This window comes from Phallusia mammillata, chromosome 2 (genome assembly GCF_965637545.1).
Source record: "Phallusia mammillata chromosome 2, kaPhaMamm4.hap1.1, whole genome shotgun sequence".
In the NCBI taxonomy this organism is placed as follows: Eukaryota; Metazoa; Chordata; class Ascidiacea; order Phlebobranchia; family Ascidiidae; genus Phallusia; species Phallusia mammillata.
Genome location: NC_137253.1, coordinates 22,266,597 through 22,284,022, shown reverse-complemented (window position 1 = coordinate 22,284,022; position 17,426 = coordinate 22,266,597). Strand labels below are relative to the sequence as shown.

The following is a 17,426-nucleotide window of genomic DNA, read 5'->3' as shown; positions in this document are numbered from 1 at the left end:
AGAAAACGAACAAAAATTAACTTCTGATTATGTTTTATTATTGCTTATAAGTTCTAATGCTAATAAAATTTGCAAAATCGTCCTAAAATCCCCAAATGACCAAACATTGCTTGAACCACTTTTGAATACACCGCTCTGTTGTGTTTGTCCAACTGCAAACTGTAGCATACGGCGTGTCAAATATGGATATTATTTTGTTTAAGATAAGATGAATTTTTTCACAAAAGATTTACATTTTAAACTAAACAAAAATATCAGCGTTATTCATGATAAAGTAAAATTATTTAATTCGCATTCTTTTTTACAAAAAGTTATATTTTGTGACTACAAGTTTTGACACCACCTATATTATTTATACGCTCCAGTAAACATGTGTATTTTTATGTATGATCACTAGCACTACGATGTGTTGTGTTTGGAATATGTGGCAGTGTTAGGATTTAATTTACAATTATTGTCCAACCCAACGTCGTTAAATATGTAAATGTTGATAAAATTAACTGCAGTTTTGTTGCAAAATGTACCAGGGGCCGTATCAAGGACCTGCAAATAAACCAGATCGCAAAGGTTTGCTAAATAATTCTTGTATTTGCTTGTTTGGGAATTGGGATCAATCTTTATATTAAAGTTAGATTAGTTTTGCCAAAAGACCACACAAATGTTGAATGTTGTCAACATCATATTCAATTGTATGTTTGTTTAATTGCACACACCTGTGTGTTGTGTTGATATTCTTTTTAATTGCAAAACTTCTGTTAATATAAAGAACTTGTTTTACTATAGAAGAAACAAAACCAGTTGAACCAAAGAAAGTGCAGGTTCCAACTAAACTCGTACATACCATTGACTGTGGACAAGGAGCTGTAAGAGCTGTCAGATTCAATAGTAAGTCAAAGTGTTAAACATGATATCAATTTATAACACAAAATTTTGGAAAAGCTGATGGAAATTATTGTATGACTTGTGGAAATGACAAATCAATCAAACTATGGAATCCAACCACTCAGATGCTCATAAAAAAGTACACCGGTCATGGTTATGATGTCTTGGATGCTGCAGGGTCAAATGACAACTGTCAGATTGCATCATGTGGATCAGACAAATCTGTTATGTACTGGGACGTTGGCTCTGGCCAAGTATTTATTGATTTATGTTAATAGCTCATGTATTTTATTTTTCGATTGAAAATTCAACACTTTGTTGCAGATTATTCGAAGATTTCGTGGCCATGTTGGTCGAGTAAATTGTGTTGAGTTTAATGAAGAGTCCACTGTTATCTTGTCAGGGTCTGTTGATGCATCAATTCGCTGCTGGGATTGTCGCTCAAGGAAGCACACTCCAATACAAGTCATTGATGATGCCAAAGACAGTGTGTCATCAATTCAGGTTGGAAATTTACTGAAAAAACAAGACTATTTTATTCAAAAGCTCATTCGTTCATTTCAGGTAACAGACCATGAGATACTTACTGGTAGCATTGATGGGAAAGTAAGAAGATATGATCTGAGGACTGGAGCTCTTCATTCTGACTATGTTGGTTCTGCAATAACATGTGTTAAATTTACCAAAGATGGCCAGTGCACATTGAGTTCTGCTCATGACAATTCTGTCAGATTGCTTGATGTTACTACTGGAGAGTTACTTGGTGAGACAGAAATAGTCTGTGATTGTCTAAAATCTGTTAAATAATGAGTTGATAAATATATTCTTTTAAACTCACTGCAATCTACTAGCACTAAACAAATATGTCAAACCACTGCAGATACATCAACAAATTCTTACAATTAGATTGTGCCAATTGTTACAATGTCTGATTAGTATACCAAAATAGCCCAACTAAAATATTTGTACCACTTGCTTGGATTTTTTAGTTTTGCCCTGTTAACATTTTGTGCGTGTTAGGCGAGTACAAGGGCCACAAGAACAGCAAATACATGGTAGAATGTTGCCTTAGTATCAAAGATGATCATGTAATAAGTGGATCAGAGGATGGATCCATATATATATGGGACTTGATTGATGCCACTGTAAAATATAAGCTGCAAGTACGTTCAAATCGAACTGTTCACTCACTCTCACACCACCCTGAGCAAAACCTTTTAATGGTGGCCTGTGAAGATAAGGTGCATCTGTATTCCGGAGAGGATTTTGAGCTTCCCGATGTCGAAATGAGCGAGTAGGCAACATGGTTTGGTCAAACCTTTTGTTCTATTAATTGTGTTTCGACTTTCGTGTTCATACCTTCTGAGTACAATAAACAGCAATCATCTTGTTCCGTTCTCCAGGTGTCGCCATGGCGCTGTAACAATGGCTGCCAATAACGACAAAAATAATAAGAAACGCATTGAGGTAACTAATAGCCTACCAGGGGCGGCTCGTGCTAGGGTGCTGCGGAGCTGCAGCACCCCCTAGATATTTTTACTTAATACACCTACCATAATATTACAAATAACTTTCATTATTTTTATTTTTTTTATTCCTTAGCAATATATAATAAGCATAATTTCCGTCCTAATCACCTTTTTTTCATTAAATAATTTTTTTTGGGGAAACACTGATGTATCAGAGATGGGCGGATCGGGAAATTTGAGATCCAAAATCCGATCCTGAATTGTGATTTTCCGCTCCGATCCTGATCCAAAATTTTCGAGCAACAATAAGATCCGATCCGAAAAATATCCGAAATTTTTTTAATTTTATTAGAACTGAGTTTCCAAGTATTAGTTGGTTATAGTTAAGTTATTCAGTGTTTCCCCCCTAAGTCTCGTATATATGCATTTTATTTTGTGCACTAGGCCTATGGAGTATGCAGTCAGTATGCAAGGGGGAAAGAATGATATTTTATACAACAAAAATTTACAAATATTATATTATTTTCCCTGAGTATGTTGTACAAAAAACTGGATTGGATAATCCGGATCCTGATTCGGCAGCTGTAAAGTAGTATCCGTCAAAAAACGAAGATCCTGCCGGATCACGATCCGGTATCCGGATCCATGCCCAACTCTGATATCTATGCTGGAACTGCAGCTCCAGTTTTCTGACGTTTTGCGGTTCTGCGCATGCGCACTTTGAAAAGCTACATGCTGGGCGAAATAGGAGCCAGGGTGCTGCGGCTCGCGCAGCTCCACCAATCACGTAGCGTGTGACCTGGGCACCCGGAAGAAAAACTGGCTTTGTGGTTGTGAAGTTAAAAATGCACTGTTCTGTTTTCCATGTTTGCTGTTTGGAGGTGATGAAAAATGCTGGACAAAAGATGGTTTTACAAATGTAGCCAAAATAGGTGAGAAAGCAGAAAAACATGAGAAGTTAAAGAAGCATGTGGACAATGATGTTTCACTTTCACTTTTGAGAACTGTAAATATTACGGAAAAACTTAGTGAGGCGTATAGACTTTCAATTATTGAACACAACAAAACAGTGGAAAAAAATTTTGTCCAAAATAATAGACTGCATTTTGTTCTGTGGAAACTTTGAAACTCCCTTACGTGGACATGATGAAAAAGATGAGTATTGATATAATGGACATGTACTGTTTGTCTAAACAGTAGCTGCTAAATTGCTTCACAGGAAGTGTTTCTTAAGAATGAACATTCTGCAGACAAGATAGTAGTGACCACCAAGCACATCCTATTGTTGACAAAGAAAAGCTAGTTACTGAAATGAAAATGTTTCTGTAGATCTGATGTTCATGATTACTTTCAAAATAATCTAGATGATGTTTTGACAAGTGAAATTACTAGGATGAAAAATCCTTTTTGCTGTTTCCATGAGTCCTTCAAAGGCAAAACAGTCCTTCAAAGGTTGTTAGGAACACCATTATTTCCAAAAGACTTGCACTTGCAGTGCTAGTACTACTAAATAAAAACAGTTTCTCAGTTGTCATTTGGAATCAAGGAAGAAGCTATCAATTATCATGCCCAAACTATAACTTTATGATTCATTTTGGTTGTAAAAAGGAAGCACAAGGTTTAATAATATGGTTTAAATTTAAGTGAGAGTGTTGTAAATTTTAAAGCTTGAAGGAGTTTTGCACTTAAAAAAAGCAATTATAAGCTATTTGCCAGCAAATAAAGCAGCAATTATAGCAGTTAAAAATCTGAAAGACAAATAATAGTCTGTACACAAAAATTCAAAAAAAGATGTTAAAATAAACAAGTTCTGACACAAATGTAAAGTGGTTGTTAAATTTGTCAGTTATGATAACAATGAACAGCTGTATGGCTAGTTTTTTGTGTGACAATTATAATCTGTGAAGTGTTATATAATATGTTGAAAACGATGACTGTGACCATAAGGTTACTTAAATGAAACATGACCATTTTTTTAAATGTTGTCAAACTGACATACTTCGACCTTTTTCGAATCATTACTTTTTTTCTATATTCTTGTTGTGTTTTACCGTATTTACAACCGCTTAGTTTCGAGTCTGTGTCACGTGTGTTTTTGTTCCACATTATTACTGCATGTTATGGTGTTAAGCCGTCGCTGTGCAAGTAAACAAAATACACAAATGATATCGTCTGCTGTTTACACTCGTGTACATTATTGCGTAACAAAAATTACGTCACAATGGAGTTTCTAATTAAGATTTGTATTACTTGTTTTTCTACACAAAACAATGGCTAGAAAACTATAAATGTAGGTTTTCTATATATTGCCAACTTATATATGTTCAATAAAGGCTAAAATTTTGAGCAGCACCCCCACAAATTTTAGGCACGAGCCGCCACTGTAGCCTACGCACGTTTTTTTCCACCAAATAGTTTTAAGAACATACCGCATACCAGAAAGTAAATAAAAATAAATACATCTTCTTTTGCCAATATAAGCCTATGGTTAATATATGTAATAGGGATGGGCCGAGCCGAGCCAGAACCCGAGAACTCGGTACCGAGCATCGCTGTTTTTAATGCTCGGTGCTCGGCCGAGCAGTTGCACAAACTGGCCCGAGCGTTAAATTTGCATATTCATGCCCTGCTAACATATGTAGTGGTTCCCAACCTTTTTTTGATGCGACCCAAATCCTTCCCAAAATTTTGTTTTGTGGATTCTCGCGAGTCGCGACCCATGGATACGCATTCTTATTATTTCGGTTGAAATTTTGCCTATATATCAGGTATGCTTTTCGAAAATTATTACGCCAGTTTGGAAAATTTAAAAATCAAACAAACACTATTCGTTTTTTCGACAAAACATTTCCATTAAGCGCGAACCTTTGAGTCGGCTCAAAGCATCATCAGCCAATATGACGTCACAAACAGAATTAACCATTATTACGCCAAGTTGTCTTGACATTATTTTGGAGCAACAATTTAAAACAGTTTGTTACATCATAGACAAAATAATATTATAATTATGCGCAAACAATGCCCTTTTTTGTTGAAACAATAGGGCATTACTGGGTAGAGGAGAATCATACATTCAACATCAAATTACACTACATTTACCAAATTGAATGATACAAATACGCAGTTTGGGAAGCACTATTAAGCCTATATAGGAAATGTGAAACCGAAACAACTTCCTGTGGCTAATTAGATGCCCAACCTTGCTCTCGAGATCACAAAAAGCACAAACAATCGCCAGTCAACACAATAAATTCAAACACTTTATCTGCTTGTAAGATAAAGTTAGCTGAGTTTCACAGTTCTTGTAAGCTTACATATTCATACAATCAGTAATGTTGAACTCGCCCCAGTTGAAAAATCCTGATTTAAAACCTTGGGGAAAAAACGCCACGAAACGAAGTCAAAGAGTAAATCTCTTATTGTCACAAAAACAGGCGACCCAACAGAATCTTCAGGCGACCCAACTTTGGGTCGCGACCCATAGGTTGGGAACCACTGTTCTAAAGGGTGTCTATGAACAAAAACGAAAATGCACTAGATCAGGGGTGGCCAACCGGTCAATGCCTAAGAGCCACATTATACACATAGGCCAACATGAGCGACCTGTATTAGCCAGATTTATTCTAAATGTCGCACACAAACATAGTAATGACACAATTTGACTTGTACAGACCACGGGCCAGTCATTTTTAACAATGAATGATTTGCACTGTCCTACACACAAACACTCATTTTAACGAATCCCACAAACACAAACAAACAAATTAAAATATCCTTTTTTTCTCTTACTATCAGTAACGAGCGGTGAGATTCATGTCTGGTGAGGTACTGAAATCTTTTTTTCTCTGCCATTTTGAAGGCTAACTTGACAAAAATGGTTTACTTAAAAGATTTTCCCTGCTTTAAACTTTGCGGTACTGCCATCTAACGCGCACGCCCCCAAGTAGGCGTCGAGTTTTACAAAAATGCAAGGTGGTGAAACTAAATTCATTGCGACGTCACTAATGTATTCAACACCAACAATCGCTCAACTCAAACCCACAACCAATAGACAGTCTGCCCATAAAATAACGTTGGTAATAACCCGAAAAACAACGGATTGAAACATTATTAATTTTGGAACACGTTGTTGTAAATATTGCTTGGGCTTTGTGTCTTATTTGCATTGTACGAAACAACGAGGAATCATTCATTGTTCAACAATTGAATATGTGGCATCATAATCAAGCCATTTGCCTAATAAGGTTGCAGTTTCAGGGCAAGGTTTGTGGCCAGACCGATAATCCGCAGTGGCCCCAAACTTCCACAACAACGTAAGAGCCGCATAAAACCAGGCAAAGAGCCGCATGCGGCTCGCGAGCCGCAGGTTGGCCACCCCTGCACTAGATGGTGGAAAAGGCGTAATTTTTGGGCATGTACAGCTTAATAAAACACCGCCGGTGATGTAGGAGGCCTTGTAGAGCTAAAACGTAGAAAGGGGATTTTTTGTGATGTCATAATGAGCATTAAAGTGAGATGCTCGGTGCTCGACCAAACAGAACATTTGCGGTTTTGGCACATCCCTAATATGTAACCAAGTTGAGCTGCAGTAATAATTATATAAAATTATGGATGATTTAGCTTTTATTAAATATTTCGTACATAAACAAACTTTTCGCACATAAAAACGTTTTTAAGAGAAAAACTAAACACTGGTGGTCTATTACAATCAACCATTTGCGAAATCACAAAAGACTGATTTTTGGCAACAGAGCGCAACATTTTAAACGATTTTAAAAATATTTTTTAGCAGCAGGCTTACAATAGATGACAAAAAATATTATTTATTGTAAGTCGACTTTTTAGATTTATGTCAGTGATTGCCTTTAAAACAATAACCAAAGGGATGCGATAGTTCTGCTGCAATTAACTACTCTCACCTATATAGAAGAAAGAATGGACAAAACGCCCACATTGTCATGTTTATATGTCGTAGGCTGTAAAATAAATTTAGTCTTCCAGTGCGACCCGGTGACATATTCTTCACGACTCTTGGGTTTATACCAGAGGTGGGGAACCTGCGGCCCGCGGGCCGCATGCGGCCCGCTTGCCTTTTTAAAGTGGCCCGCGTCAACATTTTGTTAAAGTACAGCATAAAACTTAACATAGAAAAAAAACAATAAAATGTTTATGTACAAATATTTACTTGAAATGACTTCGACACTTCCACGTTTGACGCCAAACGTACAAAAATTGCCACACATTCAACCACTTGCTGTATTTGTGACGTAACAGTCACTCGGTTCTATTTGTGACGTAACAGTCACTCGATTCTATTTGTGACGTAACAGTCACTCGACCTCTCCTTGCAGTATTTGCCATGTGGTGTTAGTTTTAAATTGATTTTAGAGCTATAAAATGTATTCGGTATAACGGAGCTAGGGTATTCCAGAAGAATGGAAAAATGTTAGTCGAATTAAGTGATAAACCTGAATTCCATGTTTGTTGCAAATAAGTAACACATAAGAAAAAAATCTGGAGCGATGAAATAAAAAAAAATCCGGAGCGATGAAATATAAAACACTTGTGTGCTTAGGGCATTTTTACACGGAATTTGAAAATAAAAAAATATTTGGCCCGCCAGAAAATTCATGCGGCCCGCAGTACTAAGTAGGTTCCCCACCCCTGGTTTATACGATAGTAAGATTTTAAATTTGCCAAAGCCATGTTAAGTTTCACCTCAATGAATCTCTAACGCACAAAACACGATTACACACGCGTACAACAAGTCGTAGGCAGGAAACACCTACGTTTCAGCAAACATATGCCACTAAAAAAAGTTAAGTTTACTTGATAAACCCGTTTTTTAAATCACATGCACCTTGGTTCTTTCTGTCGGTATCAGGGTTTTCTTTGCAGTACTGCACGTGAAAGACCGTAAACCAAAAAATGTTGACAATTACTTTTTTGGTGGCCGCAAAATGTCACTATAGTGAGTTGTCTTAAATAACTTGTAGAATGTAGACGTTGAAATTTTTAACAACAAAATTAAATATAGCTAAGTTTATCTACTTCTTCCTTCGCACCTTTTAAGATAATACGTAGCTATAGTAATTGAAGTGCAAAAATTGTAATATACCCTAGCCCTCCGGTTATCTGCTCAGTTTGTAAGTTACAATATATTGTCTCGCAACCCTTACATAAAAAATATCGCGAGTAGCTGACTAAGGCAACACTGCTTAATTTATATTATGAGTCCACCTGATATGTTAGGTTACATTTAGGGTAAAAACTTTAACTGACAAAACAACTGAACAGATCTACGATCTAAAGCTGATATTTTTTGACAATATAAAAACAATGGTTTTCAGACGATTAACGCACTTCTCAAACTGATTTTCTGTTGGTGTCATACCACGCAAATACTTTACAGAGACATTACTGTTAATGTTGACCACATATCCACTAATAAAAGTGAGACAAATACCCCGTAAACACGTAACGGTTTAATCATGTTATGCTTGTCCAAAAGTGAATTAATTAAAAGGGCAATGGAGCATAATTAAAGCTAAACCACAAATAGGATGACAAACTAAACGCAAATGTCATGCAAACTTCGGTTGAAAATATACAAATGTTTTGCAAAATGATCACATGTCTTTTGCTACTAACGGAGGAGATTCTTTTTTTGTCCAATAATCTTGACTGGAGGTAGAGGAGTTTCGAGATCGGCTTTGCGGCCTTTCCACCGGTTGGAATTCAGTCTTTTCTTCATTTGAATCATCGGTTAATGGAAGAACACCAAACCGGAAAAAACGAACAACCGATTCCGGCAGGCGAGGATTGTCCACAATCGCCACAAATAACTTGGGATCACTTTTCTTTGGGTCGTTAAAACCTAAAAATAGTTGTTAGATTGATATTTATGTTTTAATTAGTCGGTGTTAAGCCATAAGGTTTGTTGCACGTGGTACACTAGTACGTCACAGCTTTAAGGGCATATGCAGTGGCGGGGTTCATTTTTTTCTCAGTCGGATCGTTGATCTCATAAAGCCAGTGGCGGGATTCAAATTTCCATTGGTGGGATTCATTATTTTGTCATGTTAACCGGTTCGATGATCTCATCAAGAATTCCAACGATCACTGTAAGAAGAAAACCAGTTGCCGTGTAGTACATGAATGACATAGCCTGTATTGGATTGTATGTTTCCTCCACACTTGAAGAAAAAAATATGTGGTGATGCGAATGAAATTCCATGGTGCAACTGTCACTTTTAGATATTAGTCAAAAATCAATCCGGTACAAGCACTAAAATCAAACACCTAGGTATTAAAATATTTGTTGAGAGACTGGAACCAAGTAAAACTGCATTTGAGTGCAAGTCTATGAAAACAGTTTGTCCCGTAAAATAACAACATCACGTGGTCACTCACGCGTCCATATGTTCAGCTGTGACGTTATTCCAAACATTATACGTTGTACTAGGGTAAGTTGTTAAGTTGTAAGACGACGTTACGTATATCAGATCTGAAGTGGAAGTGCAGTTTGCTGTCGACGTTGGTAGCTTTCGTAGCGATTCTGGAGCTTTTCCGTTTATTAGACCTCCCAATGCAATCCATAATGAGCATGTAATTCCTCCAAGGAGTCCAAAGAAGGCACCCTATCGAAAGCATTTCATGAATAAGTGGTTTCATTTTTCGAGGAAACCTATACCTGATTCTCAAAATGTTGCCTGTTGAAATAGCTATCATATTTTTAAGTGTATAAAAGTTAAACATTGGTCGACACGAGAATCTGACAAGTTTTTTGTCGAAAAACATTTCTGTACTTGAGCTCAAAAGAATGAAGAGAATACTGTAAAGTGTAACCAACAAACATCTGCGACCTTGTATTACTTTACTTCACTCAACTCAATGCAATGTCTGGGCTCGTATATGTCGCCGATTGTATATGTCTACTGCATCAACCTACTTTTGTATTGCACCATGGAACGAAAACTCCAAGAGTAAAAACACCCAACATGGGACCTCCCATGGACAACGAGTCGAGAAGACTATGGATACGATTGTTTGAGAAAGAAGACAAGAAAGCAATTGCCGTCACAAAACATCCGAGCAAAATCGCTAAATGGAATATTTTCAAAGTCATTAAATGATAGTAAGTCAACAAGTTGTCTTGCCACTCACCTATTATTTTTCCGATGAGAAGTTGTCTAAAATGGGTCATATGAGGTTTGCACGGCATAATAAAATCCTCCAACAACAGTGAACCGGCTGAGTTAATTCCAGACGATACGGAGCTGCATGACACGCAACACGTTCAATTACCATTTGTTTTAATAGTGATATGGCCTACCTTAACGTTCCACTGTAGGCCGCAGCCACAAAAACCCTGACATCCCTGGAAGGTTTTTAAACGCTTCAAGTGCTAGGTATGGCATCATTTGATCGGATTTGGCAATTGTCCCGGATTTGATGGGATCACAACCCTCAAAGAAAGCATACAGTACACAACCACATCAGATGGAAATGAAGGTTATTGTAATATCTGGCAGGAGAGCAGAAAAAGCTGCACTGTAAACAAAACAAAACGACAGCTGTTGAAATTCTCTTAAACTGTAACAAAAGATACTGAATCATTTTTACGCACATTCTTGCGTGTTTGATAGATCTACATGACAAGTATCGCTGACAAATCGACTGGTTGGCGCAAGCTGATAAAGTATTCGTCAAACTGAATCCAACCATGATTGTCCAAAATGTTGTTCTGATTGTTGGGTTTAGGTCAAATCTGAAAAGTAAGTAGTGCTGCATCAACTGAATTGCGGTTTTGCGAACTCACATATTGCTTTTAGTTTTAGAGAATGCAATAACAAGTGTGACTTACACAAAAATATTGTTTCTTCCGCTTCTTTCAAGCGCGGCCCAAACATTTCCAAATCCACCAACTATTATTAAAGCCTGGATGAGAACTGAGAGCGATCCAATCAACATAATGAGAGCTTGAAACACATCAGTCCACACGACAGCTTTCAGTCCTCCCTATGAAACTCTCGGTTGAATTTTTGTGTCAATATTTTTGGAAATTTGCAACTTACGACTGTCGTGTGCATTGTACATATGACGCTGGTGACAACAATGCTCCAAGCTATACTGATCGGGGTAACAGCGCTAAGCGCCAGAGCGGGAAGATAGACGATCACACCCATGTATATCAGCTGAAAAATATCTCATAAGCTAAATTTACAGAAAATATAACCGCACTTTCCACAAGTTTTTGAAAGCATTTAAACAATATAATTTGATATATGACCCACTACATTTACTATCTCCAAGGCCGATGTCATCTTTTGTAAGGCAGGATGAAACCTCAAGCCCAGATACTGAAATAAGTTACACGGTTGTGATATGCCACAATTAATATGTAGATTGAAAACATGTTGTACCTCATACATTGTGTTTAGACGAAGTCGGTGTACCAAGGGAATGTAGTAAACATAGGCTATAAATGTGGGTATTACAAGAGTGAAACAATACCAAAATGTTACAAGCCCAAACAAGTAGGTCTCGGAGGGAAAGCCAATCAATGTGATGGCAGATATGAAAGTAACTGCAATTGAACATCCCACGGGTACCTGAAGCAGAAAATGGCATTTTTTGGTTTATATTTGTCTTGTATTTTGTGAGAACATAAGAATGACTCACGGGTGACATCTTTCGGCTGCCGTAAAAGTAGTTTTCGACATTCTTTTTTCTCCGATCTTTGACAGCAAAAAATATTCCAATACAGGCAGATACAACCAGTGTTGCTGAAATGAAAATACAGGGAATGAATTAGACTGATTACGCAATCAATGCCAAGTTGGTGACACCACGATGTAAGACGAAGTCTATATGTACCAATCCATTAACACGGACTGTCGATTTTAAACATGTGTCATTTTGCGTTATTACACGTTCAGGTGTCGTAAACTAGATTACAAAAATATGCCCTCAGTTTCAATACTTTAGTCCTTGTAGATAAATCCAACTCTTTCTGTAAAGTTTTTACATAATTGCTATTTTGCCAAACTAACAATTTTGTAACATGCCTTGAAAATGATCAATCGAAGAATAATAGTAAGTATACAATGCAATACACGTTTATCGAACTTAACAAAGTCAAATGGTATTTATAAATGGCTCTACATTAAATACCAGCTTACAACTTCAATACAATTCTTACTCCACTTACTTGCAAAAATAATAATATCAAGAGTCCCAAAACTTGATTTTGTTGATGACATTTTTGCTTAGCATTACTGAAGCCTTTCGTGCAACTGAAATCGCCGCATTGATTCAAAAATGTTTTATCGCCATCGCTTTATTTGACTGTTTCTTTTTTCGGACCCTAATGTGGTTACCCGCCCGCACCGACATGACTCTCAAATTTCCTGGCTTGTTTACTTACCATGAGCCAGAAAGCAAACGAATTAAGCAAAATAAAACACTTTTACAGATCTTGTGCCAGGTGAGAAAAACGGAATAAAAAACGTATCCATAACATTCAGAAATACATCGATAACAAAATTTCGTTGTTTCAATTATTAACTTTGAGTTTAGTGCAGCTTTTGTGTTTGTTTGTTAACAGAAAGTAGTTGGACAAAACTGTAATATACTCCAACCCTCTGGTTCTCTGCTCAGTTTGTTAGTTATTGTCTTTCAACCCTTCCATAAAAGATTTCGCGAGTAGCTGACTAAGGCCTCACTGATTGTTTTAATTGTAAGCCTATACCTGCTATGTTGCGTTACCTTTATGGTAAAACTTTGTAAAACAACTGATACAGATCTACGATCTACAGCTGACATTTTTGGACAAAATTAAAACAATGGTTTCAAACGATAACGCGCTTCCTTACTGGTTTCATACCACGCAAATATTTTACAGAAACTTTATTGCTAGTGTTGACCACATATCTATCAATAAAAGTGAGACAAATACCCCGTAAACACGTAAAGGTTGTATCATGCTATGCTTGCCCGATAACTAAAAGTATTAGGTGATATAATTAATTAAAAGAGCAATGGAGTATAATTAAAGCTAATCGACAAATAAGATGACAAACTAAACACAAATGCCATGCAAACTATAACGGCTAAAAATGTACAAAAGTTTCAAAAATGATCACATGTATTTTGCTACCAACGGAGGATCTTCTTTTTTTGTCCAATAATCACGACTGGAGGTAGAGGAGTTTCGAGATCTGCTTAGCGACATTTCAACCGGTTGGAATTCAGTCTTTTCTTCATTTGAATCATCGTTTAAGGGAGGAACACCAAAACGAAAAAATCGAACAACCGATTCCGGCAGGCGAGGATTGTCCACAATCGCCACAAATAGCTTGGGATCACTTTTCTTTGGGTCGTTCAAACCTAAGAATAGTTGTATGATTGATGTTTGAAAATTTTCAATTTTTACTGTTTGCAAGTCCTAGTGTAATTAATCAGTGTTTAACCAGACGTTTTGTTTGCACGTGGTACACTTGTATTCAGCACTCCACAGCGTTAAAATCATACGTTAGCACAATGTAAACTCTAGAGTTATACGTGTTGTTTCATAAGTTACGCAAGTACTGACCAGTGCAAGCAGAAACAAGAATTCCAACGACCACAGTAAGAAGAAAACCTGTTGCCGTGTAGTACATGAATGACATAGCTTGTATTGGATTGTATGTTTCCTCCACACTTTAAGAAAAACATATGTGGTTGTGTGAATAACATTCCAAGCCGCAACAGTCACTTTCAGATTTTAATCAAAAATCAATCCGTTTGCACCAAAATTAGACAACTAGGTTATTTGTTTAAGGACTGGAAACAAGTAAAACTGTATTTGAGTGCATGTCTATGAAAATAGTTGGCCCCGTAAAATAACAGCGTGCAGGTCACCCACCTGTCCACATGTTTCGCTGTGGCGTTATTCCAAACAGTATACGTTGTGGTAGGGTAAGTTGTGTAAGACGACGTTGCGTATAAAAGATCTGAAATGGAAGTGCAGTTTGCTGTTGAGGTTGGTAGCTTTCGTAGCGATTCAGGAGCTTTTCCGTTGATTAGACCTCCCAATGAAATCCACAATGTGCATGTAATTCCTCCAAGGAGTCCAACGAAAGCACCCTGTCGAAAACATTTCATAAATTGGTGGTTTCATTTTTCCAGCAAACTTATACCTAATTCTAGATATAGTGTTGAAATAACTTTCATATTTTTAAGTGTGCAAAAGTAAAACATTGGTCGAAACGAGAATATATTGAGCTTTTTGTCGATAAATTATTTTTGTATTTAGGCTCAAAATAGTGAAGAGGAGAATATGAAGTGTAACCAACAAACATCGACCTTGTATTATATACTTCAATACAATGTTTAGAATCGTGTGTCGCCGAATGTATAGATGTACTGCGTCGACTAATATATGTACTGTGTCGACTTGTGTATGTACGGCATCGACCTACTTTTGTATTGCACCATGGAACGAAAATTCCAAGAGTAAAAACACCCAACATGGGACCTCCAACAGCACCGCGAGTCGAGAAGATTATGGATACGATTGTTTGAGAACTCAAAGAAGACAAGAAAGCAATTGCCGTCACAAAACATCCCAGCAAAATTGCTAAATGGAATATTTAAAATGTCATTAAATCATAGTAAGTAGGTCAACAGGATGCCTTGCCGCACACCTGTTATTTTTCCGATAAGAAGTTGTCTAAAATGGGTCATATGAGATTTGCACGGCATAATAAAATCCTCCAACAACAGTGAACCGGCAGCGTTAATTCCAGACGATACGGAGCTGTATGGCACACCGACATGTTTAGTTACAGCACAATTTGTTTCAAAATAATATACGGTATACCTTAACGTTCCACTGTAAGCCGCAGCCACAAAAAATCCTGACATCCCAGGAAGGTTTTTGAACGCTTCAAGTGCTAGGTATGGCATCATTTGATCGGATTTGGCAATTTTCCCGGATTTGATGGGATCACAACCCTCAAAGAAAGCATACAGTACACAACCACATAAGATGGATATAAAGGTGATTGTAATTTTTGGCAGGAGAGCAGCAAAAGCTGCACTGTAAACAGAACAAGACGACGGCTGGTAAACTTCTCTTAAACTGTAACAAAAGATATGAGTCATTTTTACCCACATTCTTGCGTGTTTGATGGATCTACATGACAAGTATCGCTGACAAATCGACTGGTTGGCGCAAGCTGATAAAGTATTCGTCAAACTGAATCCAACCATAATAGTCCAAAATGTTGTTCTGATTGTTGGGTTTGGGTCAAATCTGAAAAGTAAGTAGTGCTGCATCAACTGAATTGCGGTTTTGCGAACTCACATATTGCATTTAGTTTTAGAGAATGAAATAACAAGTGTGACTTACACAAAAATATTGTTTCTTCCGCTTCTTTCAAGCGCGGCCCAAACATTTCCAAAGCCACCAACTATTATTAAAGCCTGGATGAGGACTGAGAGCGATCCTATCAACATAATGAGAGCTTGAAAAGCATCAGTCCACACGACAGCTTTTAGTCCTCCCTGTTAAATTTTCGGTTGAATTTTTGTATCAATATTTTTGGAATTTGCAACTTACGACTGTGGTGTACATTGTGCATATGACGCTGGTGACAATAATGCTCCAAGCTATACTGATCGGCGTTACAGCGCTAAGGGCCAGAGCAGGAAGATAGACGATCACACCCATGTAAATCAGCTGAAAAAAATCCTATTACCTAAATTTGCAGAAAACATAACCGCACTTTGCACATTTTTTTAAAAGCACTTAAACAATATAATTTAATATGTGACCTACCACATTTATTATCTCCAAGGCCGATGTCATCTTTTGTATGGCAGGATGAAACCTCAAACCCAGATACTGAAATAAGTACAAGATTGTGACATCCAATCATTTGTATGTAGTTTGAAAACATGGTGTACCTCATATATTGTGTTTAAATGAAGCCGGTGTACCAAAGGAATGTAGTAAATACAGGCTATAATTGTGGGAATAACAAGAGTAAAACAATACCAAAATGTTACAAGCCCAAACAAGTAGGTGTCGGAGGGATAGCCAATCAATGTGATGGCAGATATGAAAGTAACTGCAATTGAACATCCCACAGGTATCTAAACAAGAAATTGCAATTTTTGGGTTTGTTTGTCTTGTATTTTATGAGAGTGTAATAATGACTCACGGGTGACATCTTTCGGCCGCCGTAAAAGTAGTTTTCGACATTCTTTTTTCTCCGATCTTTGACAGCAAAAAATATTCCAATACAGGCAGATACAACCAGTGTTGCTGAAATAAAATACAGGGACTGAATTTACTGCTGACTGTGCAACGAATGCCAAGTTGGTGCCACCAGGACGTATTTCATTACCACGTACTGTCGCTTTTAAACATGTGTCATTTGGCGTTATTACACGTTCAGGTGTCGTAAACTAGATTACAAAAAAACGCCTTCAACGCAGAGGGTTTGAAAACTTTAGTCTTTATTGATAAATCCAACTGTTTGTTTGGAGTTTTTGTGTCGTTGCTATTTTGCCAAACTAACAATCATCGTACTTTTCAACGTAACGTAAAATTACATTTGTTAAACTCTAAATTGATTAATGTATGGGCGATGTATTGAGTAGTAAAAAAGTCTTTTAACAGCGGCATTTTGTAACACACTTGGAAATAATCAATTCAAAGTTTATCGTATGTATGCAACGCAATACGTGTGTACCGAACTTAATTACGTTATATCACATAGTTTGGTACATTCTACCTGAATAAACTAAATAACTTTAGATCGAATGGTATTTATACATGGCTCTACATAAAATGATGTACTACAACTTCAATACAGTTTTTACTCCACTTACCTCCAAAAATAATAATATCAAGGGTCCCAAAAGTTGATTTTGTCGATGACATATTCGCCGGCATTAATGAAGTCTCTCCTGCAACTGAAATCGGCACATCGATTTTTAACATGTTATATCGTCATCGCTTTATTTGACTTTCTGGCCACACTTTCAATGTCACCTGGCTGCACTGACATGACTTTTTTTCCT

General features: G+C 37.1%; 2 protein-coding genes and 1 pseudogene across 2 annotated transcripts; 1 reads left to right on the top strand and 2 right to left on the bottom strand.

Moving 5' to 3' along the window:
- The first annotated feature begins 381 nt into the window (after window positions 1-381).
- On the top strand, window positions 382-2,272 carry LOC145214935 (WD repeat domain-containing protein 83-like). Its single transcript, XM_080083568.1, has 6 exons — window positions 382-567; window positions 784-885; window positions 940-1,136; window positions 1,207-1,386; window positions 1,447-1,645; window positions 1,903-2,272. Exons 1-6 carry the CDS (start codon window positions 519-521, stop codon window positions 2,178-2,180), a joined length of 1,005 nt encoding a protein of 334 aa, XP_079939694.1. The 5' UTR covers window positions 382-518; the 3' UTR covers window positions 2,181-2,272.
- Window positions 2,273-8,980: 6,708 nt separating this feature from the next.
- On the bottom strand, window positions 8,981-12,616 carry LOC145213163 (sodium-coupled monocarboxylate transporter 2-like; annotated as a pseudogene).
- An 878-nt stretch (window positions 12,617-13,494) lies between these two features.
- Window positions 13,495-17,346, bottom strand: LOC145213162 (sodium-coupled monocarboxylate transporter 1-like). The gene is made up of 13 exons (XM_080081396.1): window positions 17,235-17,346; window positions 16,562-16,665; window positions 16,305-16,493; window positions 16,177-16,242; window positions 15,958-16,077; window positions 15,748-15,902; window positions 15,511-15,651; window positions 15,217-15,435; window positions 15,041-15,153; window positions 14,816-14,973; window positions 14,260-14,480; window positions 13,948-14,054; window positions 13,495-13,742 (listed from the first exon to the last, which is right to left on the bottom strand). The coding sequence occupies exons 1-13, from the start codon at window positions 17,344-17,346 to the stop codon at window positions 13,495-13,497; spliced, it is 1,953 nt and encodes a 650-aa protein (XP_079937522.1).
- Window positions 17,347-17,426: the final 80 nt, after the last annotated feature.

Coding starts and splice junctions, on each gene's coding strand:
- LOC145213162 (XM_080081396.1), bottom strand. CDS start 17,346: ATGTTAAAAATCGATGTGCCGATTTCAGTTGCAGGAGAGACTTCATTA. Junction 15,903..15,957: donor GCACAATGTACACCACAGTC/GTAAGTTGCAAA, acceptor AAAATTTAACAG/GGAGGACTAAAAGCTGTCGT. Junction 15,436..15,510: donor TCCATCAAACACGCAAGAAT/GTGGGTAAAAAT, acceptor TTCTGTTTACAG/TGCAGCTTTTGCTGCTCTCC.
- LOC145214935 (XM_080083568.1), top strand. CDS start 519: ATGTACCAGGGGCCGTATCAAGGACCTGCAAATAAACCAGATCGCAAA. Junction 1,137..1,206: donor GGGACGTTGGCTCTGGCCAA/GTATTTATTGAT, acceptor ACTTTGTTGCAG/ATTATTCGAAGATTTCGTGG. Junction 1,646..1,902: donor TACTACTGGAGAGTTACTTG/GTGAGACAGAAA, acceptor TGTGCGTGTTAG/GCGAGTACAAGGGCCACAAG.